The 27,672-nt window shown below is 36.4% G+C and overlaps 1 protein-coding gene across 1 annotated transcript in view; it reads left to right on the plus strand.

Annotated features, from left to right (window-relative positions):
- Positions 1-25,373, plus strand: part of Kctd16 (potassium channel tetramerization domain containing 16) — a 256,072-nt gene extending 230,699 nt beyond the window's left edge. Inside the window, exon 3 of the mRNA XM_063232292.1 lies at positions 13,423-25,373. Within this exon, the coding sequence (XP_063088362.1) occupies positions 13,423-13,877 (455 nt within the window). The 3' untranslated portion in view covers positions 13,878-25,373. The remainder of the gene's footprint in view (positions 1-13,422) is intronic.
- The last annotated feature ends 2,299 nt before the right edge of the window (positions 25,374-27,672 follow it).

Genomic DNA, 27,672 nt, shown 5'->3' on the forward strand with positions numbered 1-27,672 from the left:
ATCAAGCAACCCCAGCAGGTGCAGATCACCAAAAACACTAACCAAGTAAGTATTCTGTAGCAGGAGCTGGAGACAGCCAGAGCATCTTCTTGTCAAAAACGAAACTTTGTTGAGGACACAAATAATCAAAATATTGGGATAGGTAACCTACAAGCCTCATTTCCCTTGTCTGTAAGAGGAGTATAATGGCTTGTGTCTACATGTCCTCCTAAACCTCAAGCATTCGCAAGTGGAGCTTTTTAGAGGTCACTGGATCTAAAGTGTGTAATGCTAGGACTGATTCATGGTATAATGTTAGGATCAAACACTATGACTAAGGGTCTGGGTGCTGCTTGCCCTAAGTAGCCTGGATAAGATAAAATCACTGGCAAGGCGCTTGCTTGTTTTGCTTCCTTCTGCTCACCGTGAACTGTTTCTCCTCTATGATGTCTCTCTGTCATGCCACCCTGCCTCGGGAGCCAGCTGATTATGAACTGAAACCTCTACAAACTGTGAGCTAAATAAACCTTTCCTTCTTCTTTGACTTGTGGGTGTTGGGTGCCAGCATTTGTCCCAGCAATGAGAAAAGTAACTAAGACAAGGAACAATGGAGCCTGTGGCGGACAGTTCCCATCTGTCCCCACCTCTAGAAGTGACCATCTCTTCTTGCCTGGGTATCTCCCACGGCCTCCTAACTGGGCTTCCTGTCTCCATTCCTATTTTCATAGACCCCGTTGTCTAGAGAATACCTGATGAAACTTGTAATAACCCAAATTGAAGCAGGTAGTCACTGCAATAAAACCATTCTTCTTTTGTCCTGGTTTAAAATTATCCCTGGTTATAAGCTTTGGGGCCTTATATGATTCGGTTCTGTCTCTTTCTTTAACCGTCTACCATTCCTCCTTTGGGAACATATTCAATCCAAGTAAGTCTTCTTTTCCTCCCTTGTGCCTGCTATTTCAGGCTGTCTTAGGACCTTTGCATCTGCTGTCCCTTTTGTCAGTAATGCCTACTTCACAGTCTTTAAAGGTTGGCTTCTTTTAGACAGCTGATCCAGTTCAAATGCCAGTTTCCCTGGAGATGACCTCTGATCCCTCTGCCAACAGACTGTACCTCCCTAAACCTGAATTATTCTACCTTACTGTCCTGTTTTATTTTCCTTACAGCTCTGAGTGTTTCCTTATATTTTATCTTTTATTTATTTACTTGTTCATCTTTTTGGTAGAATGTAAATTGCCTGTGATAGAGTATCTGGCACACACCAATCAAATATGAGCTGAGTGAATGAATGTGAGGATCAGGAGGCAAAATGAGTGGAAAGAGCTCTATAATCTATTATCATACAATAGTAAGTGCTGTGATTTCTCATTTTGTACGAGTCTTAAGTTTTCTCAAATGTTTGTTAAAATTAAATAAGAGCATTTTCCAACCAGGAACTGTCTGTCAAACGGGATCTTCTCAGGAGTGTATAATTTACAATCCAATGAAAGACAAGGTTTGCACAAGAGTAAAATTAAATCTCTTATATAAAAATGTAAGCTATCCTGAATTCATTTTGCCAAGTTCCATTTTCTTTTTTGCATCTTTCTGTACTTCAGAACTGTATAAATACACGTATGTCACACAGAATTATAGAAACAAATGAGCTGAGATTTCAAAAAAGCATGAAATTTGAACTAATGTTAACTAAAAAGCAGTTCAGGATTTATTACTTTGAATGTTCTACGGCCTCCAACAACTTCCAAATTGAATTCATAGTCTTCCTCTTCTTAGGTTGTGCATCTCAGAGAATAAAGCTTCAGGCACCAGCAGCCTAAGTCAGGGACTTCCGGAGCTCCTCTTCATGTGACTCCTCTTACAGCTGCATCTGCACCCTTCACCTCCTGAATAGTCTGGAATCTGTCTTGTTCTTTCTATATTCTTACCTGTATCTTGTGCTATCCATTTCCTCGGTCCGTGATCATGTTAACAGCCTGTAACTGGTCTCTGATCCTTGTGTCATTTCTCACAGCTCTCAATTCTCCACCCTTAAAAGTACTGATGATCTAGGCACTAATGGCTCCCCATGTCTTCTCTAACATGACCCCTCATCATGTAAATCTATGTCTCTCTCACCTTTGAAATTCAGTCTTCACTTGTCAGCAGCCAGTGTACTTTTCTGGATCCCCAAATGCACCTTACTTAACCCTGGCTACTGCACGTTATTTTTGATATCACATAGAAATTTTTGAGTCTTTCCTCCTTAACATTATTTTTCAATCCTATCTAAAGATACGTACAATCTTCTCGAAGAATGCTGCTAGAACTTTTCCTACTACTTGAAGTTGTGTTGAATGCCCTGGTAGATAGTCATGAGAGTTTCATTTTATGGACACAAAATACTAACTTGATTCCTGTAACTTTTTTCCCAGATTCTTCTTGGGAATTGATAGTGCTTTCATCAATTACCCTAACATTTTCTATTTTGGTATTTCTTTTCTTTCTTTTTTATCCTACTGATGTTTCCCTCTTTGTATTCTTTACTGTCTCAAAAATTTGCTTTCTTAATCTTATTCTGACATTAGTTTTGTATTTTTTTTGTCCTCAGGTTTTCACTGGTCCCTAATTACCCTTTTTTTGCTTTCTTCTCTCTTCAATATTTGAGTCCCAGCATTTGGGACAGAGTAATCAATATTACAGTTTCTAAATTGAATGATTTAATAACTGTTTTCTTAATAATGCAAATAAAGTATTGCCTAACTTTGGGTTTTTTAAAAAATTAAAGCCAAACTTCTTTCAGAAATTCTCATTAGCTTTAGATTTAGCAAGATGTGATGAGAAAAAAATACTCTGGCCAAAATGAGAAAGAATAGAGTAAAACGTGAAAGTTCCTAGAGCCATCCTATCTCTAGAATGTTTCTCTTTTGGTTCTGTTTTTAAAACATCTTTCCTGTCTCCTTTTCCAAATGTTAACAATTAACAGTGTGTTACTGAGGGCATAATCACCAGTTCTATGGAGTGTTTTGAGTAGAATGTATATTGAAAGAATGGCAGATGAAATAAGAGGCTATCTGCAATTATTTTCACTGTATTTTCCTCTGAAATATTCACAGTGTGATTAATGTTAACTTTACCAAGTTGTGAATAAAAATTAATCAAGTTTTGTTTTATATCCATTATTCAGTGGCCAGTGATTATATCCTAGATATTGTCATAATTCTGTGGATAAACTATATCATTCAGTTCCTCCTGTCCTACCGAAAAAAATATGGTTATTTCCAACATTGTCAATGAGGAAACTGCAAGTCCACATTAGAGCTGTGTTCCATTCCTGCTTCTTTGATTTAAACCCTGGGTTCTGAACTTCTAGAATTACCTCCTGGCACTCTATGGAAATTCTGGGATTGGACTGTGTGCTTATGCATTATAGCTCCATCTTTTAAACATGTTCAGCTCATTGCTTAACCTCTCTGGGTCTCTGTTTGCTTTCCTGCACAATGTGAAGACCAGCAGGGTCTACTTCACAGGATTGCCGTACTCCCAAATAAGAAAGTTCCTGCAAAGGAAACTGGAGAAGACAACACATGGCATGGAGTTAGCTCAATTAACATTGCCTATTATTTATCTATATTAATATAGATAATCTATATTAATATTAGCTATTCATATTACCTATATTAATATAGATAATATATTAATAAAAATTGTGGCTTTATGGGGAAATTATTAGTTCATTTTTTGTCCCATTTTGAAATCTTAATTAAAATAATAATTAAATAATTATTGTAATTTTTTAAACTGAGATACTTGAGATTTATTTTTCTATGTATAATAATTAAATAATCACCAGTCAGGAGAGATACATGTGTATTCATAGCTGCTGAACTCTGCAAGATTTATTCTATTATCATCTAAAGCCAGCCTGGTGCAAATGAAATGCTCTTTCCATTTCTTGTAAAATCAAAGGACAACTCAGTATTCTTTGTCTCTTTGCACCAGGCTTCTGCCAGGGATCATCATGAATTGAATGTTTGAGTTTTTGCCAACAAACTCCTGTCAAAAGGCAGTTTTTCACAGAAGCATCACAGCGTAGTGATGAAACATTAGCTTTGAAGTCAGAGTACCCAAAAATCAAATGTGATTTTTGGTTGTTACCAGCTTTGTGACCTGTGAGACAACTAGTAAAATTCTATGAAATTTAGTTCCTTCTTAAGTAGAATTATCTATGTCAAGGCAATTGATTTTTAACTGGAGGTAATCCCCTACTCTCTGCGAGGGAAATTCAGCAATGTCTGAAAACATTTTCGTTGGTCTTGACTGAGAATGAGCATTGCGTTTAGAATGCAATGGGTGGAGGTCAAAGTTGTCACCATACATTCCACAGTGCATAGGATTGTCTTCCACACGGAATCGGGTCGCTTAAACTGAGGTTGAAACACGTTGACTTAGATTGTTAGTGTCAAATAAATGTTTATAAATTGTTTACTGACAGACACGATGCATGGTTGGTGCTCATATCTCGTTCATTCAAGGATCTTTTGCAGGTACCGTTTTCTAGGCATTGTGCACCAATGTGAGTTCCCATGCTTGCTCTTCTGTAGGGCCCAAGTATTGTGATAAACTAATTGAAACTGAGATGCTTGAGATTTATTTTTCTGTGAAAAGTGTATGCACTTTAAAAATTGTCATTTAATATTTATTATGAGAAAACCTCTGACAGAATATCAACCTTACTGGTTGGTACTAGAAAACAGTGAGTCTCCTTTTGCTATTTATTTACCCTAAAATATAGGAATTAAGTATCATAAGCTCTGCCTCTTACTCGACTGCCTTTGAGGATTCAATGAGATGATGCAGGGAAGGTGCCCAGCCTCATCCAACTTAGGTTAGGTACTAGATGATATCACTGTTTTTAATCATTATATAGTTCTCTGTCTGTCTGTCTGTCTTTCTCTCTCTTTTTCTCTCCTCTCTCTCTCCTGCATTATACATGGTTAACCATTATACATTGCAGGAACTATCTTTCTCCAAACTATTGTATCCATTGTTCCAGTATTTACTTTCACCCTACTCAACAAGAGTCTTCTTGAGATTTTTTTCCACCCCCAGTTAATAGAGTGTTCAGAAGGGAAACCTCTAAGTGATATATCTATCTGGGCCACATGACTCAACATCTTCCCAGCTATGTCTCTGGAATGGTCTCAAACAGTGTTCTAGATAAGAATTGAATTCTGACACTTTTATGACCTTTTTCTTCCCAGGCTCTTGAGGATTTCTCATTACAAGGAGAGTACTCAGTGGCCTCTTCACCGTTCCAGGTCTCACTGCAGTTCTATTTCCAAGCCCCAGCTGTGTCCCTGTGAACCTACCAACAGTGAAATTATACATTGTGTTCCTGGTTGACCTTCTTGTGCATTCAAAGTTTTCTGTAGATCCTAACTTCCTTTAGAGCAATTTGTGACTTGTAATTGCTTTTCAAACAGTTTGCTTATTTTATCTGTTTCTCTTAAAATTCACTGAGTTCTCTAGCTCTTGAACAATTGCCTTGGAATAACATGTTTTATTGTTTTAACCAAAAAATCAATGGGAGTCTAAGTTAGCATTTTAGTTTAAGCTGCCAATAAGTATGTATTAATGTGTTCGCTTTTCTCTCCCTTTAAGGATGTATCACATGATACCTGGATGTTAAATATTTACTAAGCAGAATTAGCTAATAGATCTCTGTTGACTAGGGAAGGGTTTTTTTTCCATGAGCTTATTAAGTGTTCATTTCAAACACTGCTGATTGCTACAAGAACAGTCATGGTAAACAGACTATAGATGGAAGAATATGAAACATTCTACATGTCAGGGAAATTGTACAGCGTTTTATCATCACTTAGTCAATTTCAATTATCTCCAATGAGCCAGGGGAAGGGAACTGACATTTCTTGCAAAGATGTAAAGACAAAAGTTCTAAGGGAGCCTCAACTTTCAAGATGTTCCTAATTGAGTACTTCCACACATTATTCAAGGGTTGGCCTCACTGGCATGGCCATGTTTTAAAGTTAATACTTTAAGACTTTTAGCCAGCCCATACTACTAAATATCTCCTGTAGAAACTTTTCAGAGTATTGATCATGTGTCTACCCAAAGGAGCAAGCTTTGTATTTAAAGAGATCTGGGTTTGCACTCTTACCACCTGTCAATTTTGTAACTTTGGTGATAGTTTTACCTTCCATGAAAAGAATGATAGCATCACCTAACAGGATTATTGTGAAGATTAAGTTATAGAAATTACTGAGCACAGTAACAGATATATAGGAGTCTTAAATTATATTTTTAAATTATTATTATTATCATTATTACTTTCTGGTTTTAAACAGCTATGACTTGATTCACATTTGGAATCCCTGTACACAACAGTTAGAAAAGGATCTTAGTTTGTCTCATTACATGTGAGTCAAATTTGTTTTAACTAGTGTAGGAAAGAGGGTGCCAGTCTGAAGCAGAAACCAGTTATCTAGCTTTGCAGTAGTAATACTGCTTACTTCCTAAAAAAGTACTTTTAGAGTGGCCTAACTGACCAGAAGATGAGAATGATAAATATAATAGATATTAAATAATTTATGTGAACTAGATTTAGTGTTCAGGGATCTTGTTATAACATAAAATTAATTCTGACTAGATTAAGTAAAAAGAGAATTTTTAGGTTGTAAAATTATAAAACCAGATATAGGGTGAAACTGATACACTGCTAAATGCAGGTCCCCCCCCCCACCCTTAGCTTTGCTGATCTCACTTGGCTCATTGCTATATGAATGTCTTCTCTCTCTGTGAAAGACAGACACTGTGCTCAAGTCTTCCCAACTGAGTAGCTTCCCACACTGTAGGGCGCTTATGATCTACATTGTAAAGAGAAGAGTCCCAGTGAGAACGTTAATTTATCCAGTGTCCCATGTCCATGCCTGAGTTACTGCTATGGTCAGGAGTCTTTTTTGCACACATGGACCATGTTACCTGCCCTTTTTGGTCCAGATGTTGATTGAAAAGATGGTTATATATGGATAAAACTTGTAGGTTTCAGGGCATTTGTTTCAGATTACACAAAATTGATGAAGAACAATGAAACAGAGAGTCTCTCAGATGAAGGAGGCCAGGTATGGAGTTGGATAAGAATGAGCTGCAGAGCTTGATGTAGGCAAAACAAGGAATTCTTGAATAGAAATAACCATGCACAATCTTTGCTGAAAAAAAACTCATTCAAGTATGATACAATAAATGGGGAAGAAAGTAAGGAAAAAGGATTTGGAAAATGGAGTAAATATGTCATAAAATGATGCAGAAAAGGGCAAGGCAGCAGACTAGATAGTCATAATTCAAGATTTCTTGCTTTATGCAAATTATTGCATCAAAGTAAAATCTGAAAGGTGAAAAGCCTGAGCTAGGAAGGTATGATTGAGTGTTACCAAGTGAGAAAATTATATGTTTTTAATTTAAGTTGTATAATATTTTAGATGTGTTTTGCATTAATAATTCATTAGTGATGATCAGTTTGATATTCTTTTTTTCACAATGAGATGAAATATGTAGGGATGTGCCTAAATATTTTCTATTCTGATGATATTTTAATGTCTTTTTTAGTAATAAAATGTTTACTCTCTCAGACACACAGATACTCTCTCTAACCTACACTTCCTATACGCACTACCAGCCTCTCTTTCCATTTATTTAACCTGCAGATATTTTCTGAGCGTGAACTGCATTATGCCCTGGCAGCCTGGCCTGTGTGTGCACTAGAAATCAGAAAGAAAGAAGCACGAACTCTGCAGTCTAGTGTGGAAAATGCATATTAAGCAAAAATTCTAGAAACATACATCATGGTGCTGTAGTAATAAGGACAGGATTGTGGGATAAATTTACACTGAGGTGGAGCCTAGATAGGTAAAGCCACTTGGAGAAGTTAGATGTAATCCAATTTTGTGAGAATGGAAAAGAGTCAAGCAGGTGACAAGAAAAAGGCAATGTATTTCTGGCACATGGAAGAGAAAATGCAAACCCTGCAATATAAAAAGGGAGCAGAGCAAGAGCTGAATCCAGGAGACAGATTTCTTTTATTTCCATTTCTTAAGAGCTCTATGACAGCACACATTCTAGCATGTCAAAGCAGTGTCTTTATTTATCTTCCATGCCTAGCAGCATGGGTGTGGTAGTTATTAAGATGTGATCTCTTAACTCCAATCCATCCTTCTGTACCTGCTTTGTGATGCCACATCTGCGGATTTAGTTTGACTAATCACTCCTTCCTTCCTTCCATCCTTTCTTTTTCTTATTTCCTTCCTTTCCCTTCCTTTCCTTTCTCTTCTCTTTCCTCCCTTCCTGTCCTCTCCCATTTTCTCTGTGCCTCCGTCTCTGTCTCTGTCTCTGTCTCTGTCTGTCTCTGCCTCTGTCTCTGTCTGTCTCTGTCTCTGTCTCTGTCTCTCTCTCTGTCTCTCTCTCTCTCTCTCTCTCTCTCTCTCTCTCTCTCTCTCTGTCTCTCTATTCCAACAGGGTACCATGCATTTCCTAGATATCTCAATATCTCAATCCACCTCCTCTATAGGATGCCTCTCCCAAGCTTTTAGGCTGTTATACCTGCATCTTCTTTTGTCGTTAGCCTTAAGGGTGGCAACAACATTGTGTCACCTTTTTACAATTGCGCTCTTCCTATGCCTGTTTAGCTGATTTCTTATATTAAATGCTTCCTGTTAAAATAACTGGGAGGGTGCCTATTTTTCTGACTAGCTCTGACTGATACAAAGATGGCTTTACTGTCTGGTGTTGCCCCCAATCACCACCTCCTAATGAGGAGCTGGGCACATCCAAGGCCAAATATTCGTAAGTGAAAAAGGTCAGCCACAAGTGAGAGATGATGATTGTTAAACCTGAAGATCCGTTCTTCTGAGAGGCTTACAGTCTGCCCATTCCCAGTCTCCACTATATAGTATCTTTTCCAAGGTTAGCAGAATTATAAAAACATCAATTTCACCATTATTGACTTTTCAACTGGGATACCAAGAAACTGTTTCAGCAGCCTCAATAAATTAAATCTAGCCCCCCAGCTCCCAGACTGGCAGGCTCCTACATCATTGACAGAGAAGACAGGGAAAGCAGTTTTCCCAGATGTTGCTGTAAATGATGTGCATTGTGCTCATAGCCATTAGCAGGTGGAGAATTTGAAGTGTGGGTAGATTGAAGGGCTCCCTCTTTTAAAAATGCATAAGCACTTTGTGAGTTTGCTAAGTCATGTTTCACTCAGCTGTGCTTGAATTTTTCATAGGGTAGAAGTATTCTGTAGGCTTTCCTCTTTTACTTCACATCAGCTGGATACCACAGTGAAGGCTTTTGTAGAAGGGGGCCACATCCAATACAGGATTTGCCTGACTGGTCCTCAATTCTTCCAAGTTGTAAAATGTTCAAACAGTTTGGGTTTTAAGGTCTTAGGGCAACTGAGTTTCCTGCCATCTCCATTTAATCTAGAATATAAAATGCCTCTCTTCTGAACTTATTTACCTTATGTATTTTTAGGTAATTTTCTATCCTGAAGGATTTATCCACTTGTGAAATTTTAGGCACTGGACTGCAAAGACGCAGTGCTTCCCACAACATGCCCTGCTTATACTCTGTGAGCCAGGACTTGTATGGCCTTGTAGTTACTTCTAATTCCCACAGCATTCAGAGATTACTCAGTACGCAGTATGATTTTTCTAATGTGCCCAGCTGTACCATCAGTGTGCTAGTTAACATAGCTCCATTCATAGCTGAACATTGGTTAGGGAGTATTTTAAGGAAGACATAATAATATCTGGTGAGCACTTGATCTGTTTTCTTTGTGCAGAATAGTATCTGCATGATAGTGTTCATAGTAGGACCGATATATTTAAATAAATTCAATAATTATTGTGTTCTATAAACTATGAAATAACCTTTATATTTACCATTTCATTTAATTTTCTTAAGACATTGCGAAGAAGAAACTTTCTTTAGATGAGACAGTGGTCTCAGAGAAGTAAGGTAATTTATCCGAAGTCTCCAGCTGACAGTTTATGAGGCTTAACTCTAGAGCCTGAAATCTCTTCTGCCATGTTGTCAATTTGATATAATTCAGTATATGTATTGCATCTTTCATTCATTCATCAATCATTTATCAAGCCCATGTTATGTGCCAGCAACCAAAATGTTATAATATCCAACAAACTTAACAGCTTATTCAAAAATAAGGTGGAGCTATTAGAATTTTTGATCAACAACTAGTTAATAATTCCCTCCAAAGGCAATAGATTTTCTGCTTTCTTTAATATCAATAAATCAGCCTTTTCTTAGACTGAAATGGTTTTCCACCTACATCTGGCTAATCAATTGTAACCTATTTTCTCCCCAAATGGAGAGAATTGTTCCAGCCAGTATCAAAACCTCAGCAAATTGGGAACAAAAGTTTGTTGCAGTTTATGAGTCACAAAAATATTTTGTTTGCCATAGTTGGAAGGATTCTAGAATACCCCGGGTTATACAACTGACCTTTCGTAGGTCTTTCCCACATTCGGGACCTGTGAACACGTCTCAATTGGGACTGCAAGGCCAAAGAGTCTCGTGGTACTTACATCACTTTTATGTTCTATTTAAAGACCTCTTTGCTTATGGTTAAGTTCTAGGGAAGAGTGTAGTCAGGCTGGCACTTCTTCCAAAAAAGAAATGTGTTGCTTTGCTTCTCTTCTTGATTATTTTGCAGATTTCACAAAGACTTTTCAAATAATGCTATATCTGTGCTGCATTAATATCATTCTTTTCCTTGCTTTCAAAATAATGTAAGACTTCAAAAAAAAAATCTTATGAATTATCTTGCCAAAATGGTAAGACATTTAAATTTACTCATAAAACATTGAAACATGTAGTAATATGCCAGACTACACTAAAATAAAGTCATTTGATTTCACTTTAATTGTGATAGTGCCTAAAGTAAATAGAAAATAATACTTCCATTTGCCTAGAAGCTGTAGGATTCCCACTGACACTTGAATACATGATCACCCAGCAGTCCAGAGAGGAGATAGCTGCAGCATGGCCAGGTTCCTGGCAAGGTACACAGTGGAAGGCTGCATGCAGTTTACTGTATGAATACACAGAGATCCTTCACACAATGGTGCTTCAATTATTAAAATGACTTCTAAAGAAGACTCAGGTTTTTTCTAGTATCCATTGAATGGAATGACTTCCATTGGGAAGGTAACTCTTGAGAAGAAACCTACAAGGCTTGCATTTCTATTAACTCAGCAGAGTTTGTGACCAAAATATTTTATAATCTTGCTTTAAGGTAATAGGTTGGTATGTCCCAGAATAAATACTTGTGGGTTTTTTTTTTTTCTTTCTCTTTTCTGTGATTCCCCTATTCTTTTTTTAATGCTATATTCTAGCTCTGCTCTGATGGTGATTACTGTTCTTAAACCTAATTCATTGAAATCATTTCTCAGTTGAGTCACATTAGCACAGGGATGGCCAAGTTCTGGCTACTGAAGGTGAGAAATGATCTCAAATCCACACTGGCAGACAGAAGCCATTCTCCACTGCTGGTATTTTCAGTCACCAGCTGGCCCATGTTGAGCAGCTTCTCTGTTGCATGAAAGATTTTTACTGTATTTGTAATAGTCTGAGAGAACTAGGACATTTCTGCTGTTGCAGTTGCTTTCAGCTAATTGGATTGTTGCATTTAATTTAATGGCTATATAAACACAACAATTACTCAGCCACATTTTAGAAAGCAACTTTAAACTCGGGATAAGTTAGAGATAGCTCAGGACCTGTGATTCACAAAAGCTGTTTCTTTACTTCCTCTGGAAAAATGCATCAAGATAAGTTGCTTTAATTTTTTTTTTCAATCATCTAGCCTTGTAAACAGGTATTATACAAGAAGAATGGGCATAGCTTTCCTAATAGTTTCCATTCCAAGTTTCTTGTACTTTGACCATATTAGAAATGGGAATAAAATCTGATCCTGTTATAATGTGACCTATTATTTTTGAAAGTTAGACATAGTGAAAATCAACTAGGTTTCCTTTAAAACATATAGAGACACTACATTATTATTTCCTTTAGTATTAGTAGCACAAAAAGAATTACTTTTTAAAATATTTTTCATTTAAGCAGACTGTAGTTCTTCAGAGGGTAGAAAGCTGGGGGCAAAGACTTATGTTTAGAAATTTCTTTTGCAGCATGTTTGTGGATTTTTTCTAATTCATGGAGCCACCAACTGTGTATATGAAAAATTGTTCTGTCTCCAAATTAATGAGTGCAAGTTTATGAGTCAAGACTTACAAAAATGGAGAGTAGAGGATTCTCAGTGGCTTAAAAGTAACAGATCATAGTGGATCTGGATCATATAGTGGATTTAGTGGATCATATAGTTTTAAAGACTACTAACAAGAATAGATCCAGGTGTGGCTGGATCCAAGTAATTAAAAGTGCATTCTTTATTCAAATTCTATGTTGCTCCTTCAGGTATTTCCTGGGATGACAAGGAATACTTTATTATACCTACTTTAGGGAGCTTACGGTCTGGTAGCTGAGATGTATAAGATTAAAAAAGAGAGAAAGAGAATTACAATGTGTAATCATAGAGGCTCTTACAAAGTATAATCATAACTATGGGGAAGAAAAGAGAAGATAAAGCTTCAACATTGTTTTCAAGGAGAAGCAAGGATTTTGCAGACAGGCAAATTAAAGACAAAATAGTGAATTGCCTGGTTGTGACATCAGGAGACCTGTGTTTAAATCCCAGCTCTGCCACTTACCAGTCCTGTGAACTGCAGCAAGTTTCTTAGATTCTTGGTGGATTTAGTTTCCATGCATGGAAATTAGAAGAACTATTGAGTTTATAGAATTACGAGGATCAATGAGAGCACAGATCTTAGATGGGACTCAGGCAAGCAATTCTTCCTCCACTGGCCCTGTCATTCCGCACATAGGGCCTCCTTGCTGTTGTACCTGACTACTGTCACATGCAGATTTGGATTAGGGTTTAACTTCAGCCATGGTGAAGCTGGCTAGCATTTACTGAGTGCTCACTGCGTGTGGCAGAGTATACTTCATTTGACTTGTCTCAACTTCCCCTACAACTGTAGAAGTAGAAATATTATCCACATCTCACTGATGAAGAAACTGGAACTATAAAATTTGGGGGCATCTGCTAAGATAACAAGATTAATACCAGTTGGGTGTGTCTGGCTAGGGTATCTGTGGGTTTCAGCACTGTACTACTATTTATGCTGTACATCACACTGTTATACTCCTCCTGTCCTCTAGGACTTGGCTTCTGGGTGCTGCTGAACACCCTGTGTTCAACCTGCTGCTTCTAAAAGCCTAGTTGTGTGATGCTTAAGCCTGTGTTTGTTGCTGCACTGCTGCTGCAAGCTGAGCTGCTGCTAATCCCCTGGCTCTGTGCTTCCCCTGCAGGTGAGCCTTCCAGGTGGTCATCCTCCCATTGTGACTGCTGCTGCAAGAATGGCAAGGGTGACAAAGAAGGGGAGAGCGGCACATCTTGCAATGACCTCTCCACCTCCAGCTGTGACAGCCAGTCTGAGGCCAGCTCTCCCCAGGAGACGGTCATCTGTGGGCCCGTGACACGCCAGACAAACATCCAGACTCTGGACCGTCCCATCAAGAAGGGCCCGGTTCAGCTGATCCAGCAGTCGGAGATGCGGCGGAAAAGTGACCTGCTCCGGACTCTGACCTCAGGCTCTAGGGAGTCGAACATGAGCAGCAAAAAAAAGGCTGTTAAGGAAAAGCTCTCCATTGAGGAAGAGCTGGAGAAATGTATCCAGGATTTCCTAAAGATCAAAATTCCAGATCGGTTTCCCGAGAGAAAACACCCTTGGCAATCTGAACTCTTACGGAAGTATCATCTATAGGGGAGGGCTGGGGGTGGGAGACGAAAAACAAAAATGAAAACAAAATCAAGTTACCATTTTGAAATAAACCTCCTCAAAGAAATTGATGTTTTAAAGGAAAAACGATACACATTTGTTAGAACACAATAGTCCATTGATATACACTACTGCCTACTTTTACCTAGTTCACCTTAACATGTAAATCCACAGGGTAGATTTCTTTCCAGATGTGGAAATACAAGAAAAAAACTTTCTGTTGTTGTTTGTTAACTTGGTCCCATGTGCTGAGTATCTTCTATACAATGATAACCAGCTACCTGAGCGTAGCTGACAGATCTGGGGAGTCATTTATCCCAAAATGGGCTTTTTCTCTCATTTTCTACCTCCCTCCCTTGAACAAGGATATGTGGTAGAAACAGATCTGGCCAAATGGCATAGGGTTAGTTTTTATTATTATTCTTTTCCTTTTCTGTTGTTTATGGGGCATGGGGGGGGTGGCAGATTTATATGATTTTTCACTTAAATCTATATGTGCCAGTTTATATCGACTCCATATGCATGATTATTTGTGCAACACAAGCACAACCAAGTCTGTATATACACACAGTGCACATGACCCAGGGCTTGGACATCCTAAGGGCCGCGCTCCTGTTGCCAGCAGCCCTTCCTGGAGCCCTTTCAACAGATGAGCCTCTGCCTGTTTCTCGAAACGCTCGCTCGTGGGCAGATTTCCCAGCCACTCTTGGCAACACTTTCTAACATCCGATAACCCTCATCATCGACAAATTGTCTTCCTCATTTTAAAATTAATACCCTCAGGCTCCATTTTATGACTTTGCTCTTTCTCTGCATTAGGAGAGGTTGAGAAGAGCTAGTCAGATATCCTTTGTGTAATACAAACAAACATTTATATTCATAAAAGTAACTACTGGATGAGTTGAATCATCACCCTTCACCCAATGTTTCAGAACTCTTACATTTTACTGGTGTGGCCTTTCTACACAATTCACACAAAGTCCTCTGTATGTCTGTGTGGTTGTGGAGCACACATACCATATTTGAATAAAAGTAGAGCCTTTGTTTTAGAAGAATTGCATTCCACACACCTCCTAATAATTTCTCATAAAAATTTTAAATTATGATGCTAAATTACTACTTGCTTTTAGCCAGTTTCGGTTTGCCTTCCGGATTCTGGTATTTGGCTGTGTCCATATTCAGATTTTGTTGTGTCATTTATATGACATCCATAACAATCCAGCTAGGTAACTGGAGCTCCAAAGTTAAGGTTTCAGCTTTGTAAACTATCTTTTCAATCATATCCTGGACTGTATGGATACAGCCAAAATGAAAATGTTAATAGCCATCAATTCTTGTGACTTTATATTTTATTAATGCACCAGTAGCTAGTTCTTTTGTAGACTTGTGCTAAATGCAGGTTAAAATACCAGTTTTAATTTTTAGCATTCCTCATGCATTTCAGTGGACGCTGAAAAAATAATTTGTCAATTATTGATTATGTGCCAAGTACTGACAGTTTTTTGTTGTCTGTATCTGTGTGTGTGTGTGTGTGTGTGTGTGTGTGTGTGTGTGTGTGTGTGTGTATGTGTGTGTGTGTGCATACATCACAGGTAATAAAGGCAATTGGATAATGGCTCCAAGAGGAAGACCTAGTGATTACTTTTCTTCTTTTTGAAACTTTTACTGATACACATTTACTATGTAAAAGCTTTGTATGAATTTCTGTCATTAGTGCTCATCATCACTGTATGAATATCTTTCTAAGTTTTTTAATTCATGCCTTCACACCTGGGCAATACACTCAGGCAAAATTTCTTGTCCTAGTGATTCAAATGGAATTTAAAATTTCTCCTAAGTTAAAAAAGGAATTTATTTTAGGAGTTGTCAAGAGAATTCATAATTTATATATTTAAGTGTTCTTTTATGTATTGATATATTAGCAGATATTTGATTTTAACTACAACATAGCTTTGCTTGTAAAACTTATGTATATGTCTTCAATGTGTCTTATGATATATCAAAATAACTTCATGTTAGTAACAGAAAATTTTGCAAAGAATCACAGAGCTCAATGAGTTTTGAAGAAATTGAATTTAAAACTTAAATTGATTAAATAATTGTTGTAGTTTCATTGGAAGGGCTTTCAAAGAATTTTGTGTTTAAGTAAATTGACCAAAGCCCCAACTTCCTTAAATTTCATACATACGTATGATAGGGTCAAAATAGAGACACACACAGGTAAGAACTGAAAAACTGAGTTGGCAGTCAACCCACTTTTTCTATGGTATACATCAAGCAGGAAATACTTGACAAAAAGGTGTTCATTGCATTCTAATCCTCCAGCTCCTGGGCTGTTGTAATTTATTTATTTATTTATTTATTTATTTATTTATTTATTTATTTATTTATTTATGTTTTGTCTTTTTCGTTTTTATCGGTACCAGGGATGGAACTCACGATTGCCTGCTTGCAGGGCAGGCGCTTATGCCGCTGATAAATCCCCAGCCCCTGCTGTAATTTATTTGTGTGTGCAGGTATTCTTCATATACCCTGTACACAAAAGTAGTAGCATAAAATCTTTTAAAGCAACCGCAGCACACTTTTATTCTTAGCTGAGTCTAGACTGGCACACTCCCTTTTGTAAAAGTTCTAATACTTAAGAGGAAAACATGCCATTCATTTGTACGGGTGTTGAATAGAGATGAGTATCAGCTGGGTCAGTGTGAGACTCTGAGGACGCTCTGAGTTATCTGCTGTGGTCTAAGTTGGCTGCAGCAGTGGAAGTGAGTTCTGGCTATTGATTATGAAATTGAGTGCTCTCCTAGCCCACATCGTCAGCCTTCACTGAATTTAAAGCAAGTTTTAGAAGTTTTAGTTCAATCCTGGACAAAATCATATGTATTCTTGAACATTGGTTATGACAAGGGTAGTGAATTGTTGATATGAAGAAAATAGTAGTTATCAGATGGGTCAAAATGAGTGGGGGATTGCATTGTGAAGACCCCATTTAGGTTGGCTCCCAGGAAATTCCACAGTGCTAAAACTAGCGAGCTTGGGAAGGTCATTCCCTAAAGATGTATTGATCCCCTGAATCACATACATATTGATGAAGTTTTCCTACCATGAAATATATATATATATATATATATATATATATAATCTACAGCAGCAGAAAAACAGACAGACACGGATATAAAAACACCAGATCATTTCTTCCTATGCTAAAAAATGACTGTACTGAGATGTGGTCCAAAAAAAACAAAGAAGCAAAGTGCCCTCCAAAATAGTATTCCGTGGTGTCTCCCTTTAAATTATAGGCACAGATACTTTCCTGGAAATGCCTCAGTGACAATTTAAAATAAAAGGGAGGCACAATGCTCTCATTAGCATTTCTTTTGCTCTTTCTGCCTGCACAGTTAAGTCTATTGCAACTGATTCACTTTGGGAGGACACACTGATTAAAGAGGGCTGACACATAGAATTTTTTAGTTGGCCTCCTTTGATTTCCAGGCACCTTTATTCACAGGCACAGGTATGTTTCTCATTCTGGATTATATTGTTACCACTGCTATGCTTCTGGATTACTTTTATTTTCCTAGGCTTTACTTTACATTCCCCTCAATCCCAAGTATCTTTTGTCAGTGCTAAGCGAAACATGCTCCAATGAGAAAAGATGTTTTTGCAAAATCATTTGATACTAGTTGCCACAGTGGGAGTCAAACTTGAATTCTCAAGCATTCTTTTTCTACTGTTTTGATCTTTCAATTTTGTGTCTACTATAAGGGATTAACACAGAACATTTGAGTGCTGGTATTTTCTGCCACCAATCTGGTGGCATTGCTATGGAATTTAAACCTTGACCTTCTAGATGATCTTTATTATAATTAATAAGAGTTTTCTCTGAATTTTTGCCTCCTCCATTTGACATAGCAATTTTCTAAGGAAAAATACATATCCCCCCTGATAACTCTGTGGCAGATAATGTTTTTGCCAATTTGTACGCCATGTTATAGGTTTAGCATGGGCCATATCTCTTTAATATCTTGGTATAGTTAATGACTTGCAATCTTGATGGCCCACTGTTTCAATTTATCTATTTTCTTTTATATTGTCAAAATAACACACTAGAGAATGACTCAAAGTGAGTGTTCTGTATTTTGAGTTACAATCGAGTTAGATGTTGTTTTTACAGCCCTGTATGATGATTAATATCTGCAGAGAAATTAGACCAAATGAAACCTGCTGGAATGGGTTTGATTTATATTCCTTTCATCCTTCTGTTCTTAGAAGAAATGCTTATTGCTCTCCACCCCTGCTGAAAGAGAAGTCTTAAATGTTAATAATCACAATCTTGTAATACAACCACAGCTTATTTGTTTGAAATGCCTGTTTTCCTTATCTTGCCAATGTACACTGGAAGGAAGATTCATTCCCCCATGACCTCATTGCAAACATTTTAGCAGTGATTCACAGCATTCAATATGCACAAAATCATCTAGCATTTTTATTGATGTATTTATTTTCATCTGGCACTTTTTAAAATGATGATTCCCTCACTTTAACTCCAAAGTTCGAGTGAGAGACTGGAATCAGAGTCAAGGAACCTTGATTTTGAAATTGTATTCTTAATGAGTTTAATGGAAATGGAATATTGACCTTTCTTTGAGAAACCACTCTTTGGTGACTCTGGACAGGTCAGTATTTCTATCACTTTCTGATGGTGTTTCCTTACCTCCACTCACTTTCTCTGTATATAAATCAACATGTGCATTATTCATTATATTAAGAAGAAAAGTTCTAAGTAGAACATTGGTAACTAGCGTATGTTAGATTTTATCATGATTCCTTTGCCACTCATCTACTTCTCAGTCACAGTTCTCTCCCCTAACATGTCTGTTTGTGCCCCACTCCTACTCCATCATTATACTTTTATGGCCAGGTAGGTGGTAATTCATTTTTAAGTGAGGTGTACCCTAATGATAGCTAACAAAGAATAAAAATAGTGACCTTCCCCGCGGAGAACTGTTCATTTGTTTACTCATTTTAAGTCTGAGAAACTTGAGAGCGATCCATAATTTATATTGATGTGAACATGGATTGCCTCGTGAATTCAGGTTTATTTTGTCAGTAATATTGACATTATTGTGACATTATGAACCACTGAAATAGTTACTTTTTCCACTTTGAGGTAGAACTATGAGGCTCTCAGATGATGAATTTCTTAAATTCCAACTACAAGTTTGAAGCAAAAATTCATATATGAGAATAAATGTGAAGGAAAGAAGTGGATTCCAGATGATATTATTCCATATGTAATGAAACAAAAGAAAATTAAATTCAAGAACTGTAATTTTCTGGTCATGCTGCCCAGAGGAGATGGCTATGATATGATTATGTAGATTAAAACAAAAACCCTATAAAGCAATAATGATAACCCAGTTGGCCTTGTCCATGTAACAAAGTAACAAGATAGATGCCAGATTCCCACATTACAAGAAATAGAGAATGGATGGTTTAAATAAATAATAATGAATGACTTGTCATGATCATTAGTGAATATTTAATTAAAGATTATTGCCAAAGCAAATTAAGGAATAGTTAATAAAGTAGATGAACTTGTGCATCTAATTAAGATTATTTGGTCAATGAAAAAGAGAAACAAAATTGATTTTGTTACCTTCTCTCCTTTCCTTCCAAAATGTGAGCTCTAACTACCCCAACTTCTTGTCTTTAAAGAATGTTCCTTTTGTTTGTGAACAAATTGTGTTGTTAATTGGGTAATTAATCTTAAGTCCTAGACCCCCATCATTGCTTTATTGTGGGAAATCACTTTTAAAAAGATAAAGTAAAATGTGTACCGTCACAGCAATTATCAGGAGGGTTGTCTTAGAGGAAAGTAAAGGTGATGTTCCTGTTGATCAACCTTTAAAAGCACTTACAAGAGATTTAGTAACTCTCCCTTCTCCAGTTACGTGCTTTATCTAGCCAACTCATTCTTAAAATTGATCTTTAGCTAATTTATTTACATTTGCACAATAAAAACCAATATAACTTCAGATCCTCCTTCAAAACAAAATTGATTCACCACAAAGAAGTAGTGAAGAGTTTCGAAATTATATTTGTGTGTGTGCATGTATGTGCATGAGGCCTACGTGTAGTTTTCAGGTTAGTGTTGGGTCAGTGGTTAACGTCCATGAGTGCTGAGTGTCAAGGAAAAACTCTTTGGTTACAAATACAACAGCTCTTTAGTTTCGAAGGATGCTTGCATGTCTTGGTGTGGTTATCAGTCCTTGAGAGTGTTAAGTAAAGATGTTCTTTTGATATGACATTACAGATTTCTGGGGGGGAAACTTAACCTCTTTTCTTTTTCATTTATGTGGTCAAGAGTAGTAGCTTACCAAAAAGAGTAGAATAAGAAAGAAAAAAGAGTGCCAGGACTCAAAACTTGATTGCTATGGTAAGCTATAACCCCCTAGTCTCTTAGAATTCACTTTTTGAAAGCTAAAACAAACATAAAATTCACATTGATCACCAGCAGTTTTTCTCAGTTACCGCCTGTGGTTCATAAAGACAGATAAAGGCAATTTTATGGAAAGTCTCTTTGATTTGTGTGGCTTCTATGCATTTAAGTTAGCAAATCTCAACAAGAAGTGATTCTATGGCCCACGGGTCTTTTACCAAAGTGTGGAGACATTTTTGATTGTTATGATTGAGGAGGGCTGTTGACATCTAATGGTTAGAAACTAAAGATGCTGCTACAATTCACACTAAAGTCTGTTACAACACAGAATCATCCATCCCCAAATGTCAATAGTCTTTAGGCTGAGCAACTCTAAAGAGTTAGTTTAAGTTTGTGAAACATTCTTCTGTACCATATGCAGAAGAGATGAAATAAAATAGAACACCAATAATTACTTACCAATTTAAAAGTATATAGGCTTCATTGGAAGTCAGATATAATTACCCATCTGTATTGATATGAAAGTGAAGAGAGAAAAATATGTGACACTCCCCAGGCTTTCTGATAGTGATGAGCTAGGCCCATTGCTATCAGTCTTTTTCTTCAATTGCTGTGCTTTGGAAAAATTATGCACTGACACTGTCAAAACTTGTAAAAGCTAAATTGGTTGTGAAGTTCTTTGGGAAACTTTAGTTTTCATGAATGTGTTGAAAACGTTGTCAGTGATCAATAATAGACAACAAGGTATTAGCAGACATGAAAATAGTAAGGGGAGGAAGTTTTTATAATGGGCCAATGTTTTCTTCATCTGTAACTGCTCACCATACATTTTATTTCTTTGGGTTGAATATCCACTCACTAAAGACGGCATGTGGATTGTGGAAAATATGCTTACTGGATTCACACGGGGTGTCACTCTCTGTTTTCAAGAATACAGTAATGTAGGCACGCAACCTGGCCGTAGAACTTACTACGATATATGCATAAGCTATTTCACTAGGACACAAAATACATACATGATTTCAAATAATTTGACATTTCTCTTTTGGTTTAGCATGCCAGCATCACAACTGATAGAATAAATATCAGATCATTCTCTTCCTGTTGCATACAAGGGAAACTAAGGACAAAAGAATTTAAATTATTCATTTATTTGTTTATTTATGCATGCATTCAGAAAATATTTGTTGAATGCATGGCAAGCACATATCATTGTAATGAACGATATAATATATTAGAGAATCATATTTGGAATAAAGAGTTTGAATTTAGATCCCTGAAATCCTAGACTAATTTATTTTTGTATGTAGTTCTGATCAACATTCTAGAGTAATATACTAAATATTGTTATAAATAATGTATATTAAGGACTTAATATAATGTGCCCAAAACCTCCAAGTACTTTACATGCCTTATCTCATTTAATCCTATAATAGCCCAATGAAATAGGCCTTGTCACTATTGTCTTTCTTACAGATGAGGTCGTGAGGCTCAGAAACAGAGAGGAGCAAAAACTCATAGCTCACAGCAGGAGAGCTGATTTTCATTTGATGTGCTGAACTCCAAAGGCTGATGGCTCACCTATCTCATTTTATAACCTGTGCTCTTGCTTCTCCGGATTTTATTTCTTATCTCTTGTACTCTAAACAAAAGGTGGCCAGGATGATCCTAGCCCACATGTTTTCTGAATGTCATTGGTTATTTTAAGTATACAACTAGACATGGATCTCTCAAGAAGACAAAAGAGGGACAGATTTGGAAGGGTGAGTTTTCCTGCCATGGATTTTACCTTATGCCAGAAACGTTATATGGAGCCATAAAGTTACAGAACAAATACATGGTAAATTCTGTTCCATTATGAAGTGGCAGACTAGGTTCCATCCAGGAAGATTCTACCTGTAATTGCTGCATTCAGGTCACCAGGGCAAGTTTCACAAGTAAGATAGTTGTATGAGCATGGACATGTGTGTTCATAATACATGTATTTACGTATCTTCTAGTTTTGCTTTTTGACTTTAAAACAGTTTTCTTGAATTATTATTTATTTGAGTCAGCTCAGAAATCCCAAAGAATCATGTGCCCTATTTCACTGCTCTAGAGTGAGGAAAAGAGAAGCAACTGCAGAAAATAAACTGCACTGACATGGAGGGAGAGTGCACGTGTATGTGTGTCTGTTGTGTTTGTGTATAAAACTACATATATATGTATATATGTGTTTACATCTATCTAATGTATATATATATATATATAAATATATATCTATACATATGTATACACACATGAAACTCATAGTTTGAAACTTTGGAATTTTGAGTTTGGGAAAATTATTACAATTTATATTTGGTTTCCTAGTCTACAACACTTTTGATTTCCAAAATTTTCTTCCACTATGAATGTATATATATATTTGTGGTACAGAGAATATTATTGAAATATCTAAATTTAACATCATTAAATACAAAAGTACATTTAAAGGAACGTCAAACTCATAAAACTGGCTTTCTTATTAAACTATTTGTTGGAATTTCAAACTATGTGTTTTCAAACTTTTTCATTCCAAAACAAAAAATTTAAAAATCTATCAAATGAACAGTGATAATGCTTAGGAACAAAGAAAAAGGAAATCTAGGTATACAATAGCACAAAACCAGTGATTATTTTGCTAATGATAAACATTGGATAATTTATTGTTATTTTCTACTTGTTTTTACTTTTAGCATTTATGGTGGTCTCTGTGGCCTACACAATTTATAGGTGGAGCTAATTGTTTAATTATTTGAAACTATAGCAGATAATTTATAATATGCATATTGTAAATAGATACTAAAGCTCAAAGGCACATTGTAAAAATAACCAAACACTCTCTAGTCTCATGCAAGCAAAATTTTCAGCCTGTTTATACAAATACCAAAATAGTTGCTCAAACAAGGAAAAATGTACAGTCAAATTAAATATAATGTTATTTATTTTGGCATTCTATAAACACGACAACCAAATAATTGAATTTTGGGCACTCCTACAAATATAGTAAGTTGCGGTCTCATGTGTAGCCATGGGCTTTGCCTACTATTGGAAAAAATGAAAAATGTTTAAGTCAACCTATGCAAACAGTTTCCCTGGTGCTCCTTGTAATCCATTTGTATACCTACATGCATACCCCTTCAGAAACTTACAGTTCTCAGCCCAGGGTTCAGCTGATGTACCAAGCACAGATTCCTCTAACACCCAAAGTACTTGTAAGTGAATTGAATATGGTCATTTTTTCTTTCTCATAGGATCCTTAAGATGTGGTCTTAAAGACAGTAGAAAAAAAGCACATTTTTTAGTAGTTAAATATTCTAATTAGATTTAAGGATACTTAAAGAAGTGATTTTGCTCCAGTATTTTGGAACAAAAGGTTTTATGTCATCCTGGCTTCAAATTCCCTTACCATTTTCATTGTTTATTTTTAATTTCAAAGGATAATGTTGAATCAGAAGAATTTTTCTTAAAACAGTCTGCCTAAGGTATTTTTTTAATCATGAAGACTGGGGAAGTGGGAGTCCAAAACTGTGCTAAGAAAAACAGATTCATGAATTGCTGAAAATATATACTTTATAAAATATATACTAAAGATGCACAGAAATATCAGTATAGGGAAGTTGCGTTCAGAGTCACACTGAAAGTTGTTAATCAGATCTGTGTTATGTGGGTCACTCCTAAGGTTGGGCATAGTGTTCAGCTTAGTCTGTAAAAATAAAGAAAATTTGTGTTGGCTGAAGGAACTTAAATAAAAATCTTAGTTGAATTCTTGTCTCTTACATCTTTTGTAACTAGAAAAATACCTTGTAGAACTTAATACACAAAATAAATTTTCCAAATCAAATTGACATGTTTAAATAATATTAACAACCCTTGGCATTTAAAAAATTAAGAACCCTGCTTATTAAATTACCTGGACATCTACAAATATATTTTACCAGGGATTTTCAAGTTCATTTTACTATCTGTCTCTGATGCTTTGAATGTGACACCAGCACAGACAGAGACGTCTGAATTCTGCTGGAACTAACCCTGAATGGCAATGTATTAGGGCCTTGCTCATGTTAATTTTTTCTGACCTCATTCAAGCACTTGATAACTTGGGTCAGTTTCTTGCACATTGATGTATATCAAGTGACACCTATTGAAATTACCTCTTCTCTTTGCCAATGCAGTTTGCTTGTACATAAGTGTAATGTTAAATTGTTTACAGTTCTTTTTGTGTGCAATTGTGATAGCAGATTTAGCTCAAACTTTTAAAGGAATCTGTTTACTGAATGGTGTTAAAATGGATGTGCTTATTACAGTATAAACATCATTAATTATGGACTCACATGAATGCATGTCTACATGTTGTCAATTTCCAGCAGCTTGGTTATTCAGCAAAAGTCTGCAGTCTGTGAATAGCAAATATACATAAACTACTGTGATTCTAATAACTCAGTAACTGTTTTATCTTGCTATATAACATATAGAGCTCAGCCTGCTGTATTTCTTTCTTACCTTTTTTTTTTTTTGCAAGAGAAACATGCTAAAAAATAGTAATATCAATGTCCCAGTGAAACCGCACACCATTTTGGCAATCATTGGTCCACTCAAAAGGCAACAGCCTATCAATGGAATAACAGACCTGAGCAACATATAAATATATACATACAAATCTATGTATGCGATATCTACAATGCTAATTGCTACCATTGATTCTCACTGCCAATGGAAACAAAAAACTACTGTTTTCTTTGAAATCACTGATGCTATTAAATGCTTTCATATTCTGTTTATTTCTTATAGTATGGTAGATGATACAGGTGCAGTATCAGTATTGTAAAACTGTGTGGTGAAAACTACAAAAGTCATTCTGTGGATATATTTTAAAAGGCCGAACAGAAACTATATTTCAGATTATTGTGTGAATATAATTACAGAAATAGGTAACTATTTTTTATGTGTTTCCATAAATGACTCCATTTCATATACATTGTAATTTAGCACCAATCATAATAAATCATTTGGTAACATTTAGTTGTTATATATATTTTCAGTAAATATGAGGATGATGATTCAACATTTATTTCATGCTATTTCAAGAATTTTACATAAAAGATTACTGTTGCAATTAGCTTATTGCTTGTTTGGTGTGGCAACTTGCTGATTTGGGGTACAAAAAAGGAGAAGACTGAAAAACTCGATTATTTAATATATTTGAAATGAAATTGCAATGGTTGAATGCCCTTTCCCTGCCTCTCGTTAAATAGATGGCTTTGCACTATTTATTTATTTATTATTTATCAAATCTATTTATAGAGGCTTGTTTCCTCATCTGTAAATTAGAGATAAAAAATAATACATCATAAGACCTATTAAGTCTTAGGTTTAAAGATAATCAAGAGAAGTTAGATAACCCAAGCAAAGCGTTTCTCAGTGTCTAACACATTAAACAAATGCTTAATAATGCCTATCCTCATTACTATCACTCAAATATTCAAATGTTAGTGTTTGGCTTTAATACTTTAAATATCTGAATATATATTTCCTCTTTAGCATTTTCTAGTATTTCCTGTAGAGCTAAATACTTGTTATGCTTTTTAACCAGAAAAAGAGATTATGGAGAGAAAAAAAAATCCTTGAACTTGGAGGAATTAAAGAAATAATTTAGCCTTTAGCTAATGTGAAGTGTATTCATCAGAACTCTTCTTCTCATGATGTGCACTCAAAATATGGAAGGACCTGGACAGTGTATAGTTTGAGAAATATAATGCTTTTATACAAACCATTTTATAATTTTAAAGTGCTCTTCATCATAGTTAAAGCCCTAGAAGTCTTGCAGAAAAGAAGCTTGCAAACTTCATTTACAAAGAATTTCCCAGACTTCTCTCACCAAGCACGCTTACAATTTGGGAACATACATTTTGAGAAGTGCTGATTCAGCCAATCCCTAACTGTTACAGGGAATAAAACCTGAGACCCAGAAAGGGAAGTATAGATAAAAGGTGTGGAGGTTCTGAATTTGTAACCCATCGATAAAATTAGCCAAGGATACTCCTAAATTATTCTCATGTAAATGTCAAGTAAGAATAATGAAGTTGTTCTGAAAACTTTTTCTACAGTTGTAGCATCTGTCTTTCTCAGACCCAGAGTAGAGTCAGATGAGGTACAAAAAGCTGGCAAAAAATGGGGATCAGTGTGCAGTAATCTTACTGAGTCAGTCACTGCTGAGATCACTTAGAGCTGATGGACAGCATCTGCTTTGCCTCCAATGGTAATCTTCAGATACTGTCGTCACTATGGCACAGATACTGAGCCATGCTGAGGGTCAGCCCACTAGAATCATAAGTGCTTACATAGACCAAAATAGTGAAGGTATTTGGAACAGAATTTTCCTATGTAGTCTTATATGGGAAACTATGGGCTTTCTTCTGAAAAGCTTAGAGAGAAAGCACCTGTGCTGGGGAAATGTGAAATTAGTGACTCTAGACACTCCAAAAATTGTTTAGAATTGTAACTTTCTTAGATTCAGTTTACACAGACAAAGCCACTGTTCCCGAAGGGTATAGCCAAATATTTACCTAAGGAGGAAACATTGGATGCAGATAAAACTGACTATACACTTAAAGGAAGAGAAATACCACATAATTTGTCACTGTTTTTCTGCCAAGTGTGGAAGCTATTTTGCCCACAAACCAAGGGTCCTAAGAATACTCTTGAGTTACTGGAGAGATATAGGTGGTGAGAATACAGGGTTACTCTCTTGACTTACCTGGGAGAGTGGATGAAAAAGAGGGCATATGGGGAATTCAGCCAGGAATGTACCGTACTGGTAGTAAATCAGCAGAGTTTCTGCTTGTGCACATTAGAGAGAATTGGGTTGAATATTTCCTCATTCACCTTCGCATTGCAGTTACAAGGAACCAGTGCCTACATATAACCACTGTCCAAAAACTCATTCTTCTGACAGAGTTGAGCAGGACTTGATTGGAAGGATTATAGCTTGTAGAATGAGGTCACTGAAATAGGCAAAAACACCACCTTCTTGGACAATACTTCTCCTCCCCTCCAATTTTAATACAAAGGCAACTTTCTTTTCTATGTCAACAACACACCCAAACCTCCCATCCATCTTGGACCCAGTGGCAGCTGCCAGTGAAACTCAGCATCATAGGTGTTTATCTCAATAAGGGGACAGCAAAATCTCCTGGCCAGGCAGAACAGCAGCATCCTTAAATAAACCAACCTCACCTTGTAAGCTTTAAAAATAACAATGTCTTAGTAGCAAAGGCCCAGAGGGCAGATTTTTCAAATGCTAGAGAGTTCCATGTT

This window comes from Cavia porcellus, unplaced genomic scaffold, assembly GCF_034190915.1.
Source record: "Cavia porcellus strain 051 isolate PalLab524CR breed Dunkin Hartley unplaced genomic scaffold, mCavPor4.1 scaffold_21, whole genome shotgun sequence".
NCBI classification, from domain to species: domain Eukaryota; kingdom Metazoa; phylum Chordata; class Mammalia; order Rodentia; family Caviidae; genus Cavia; species Cavia porcellus.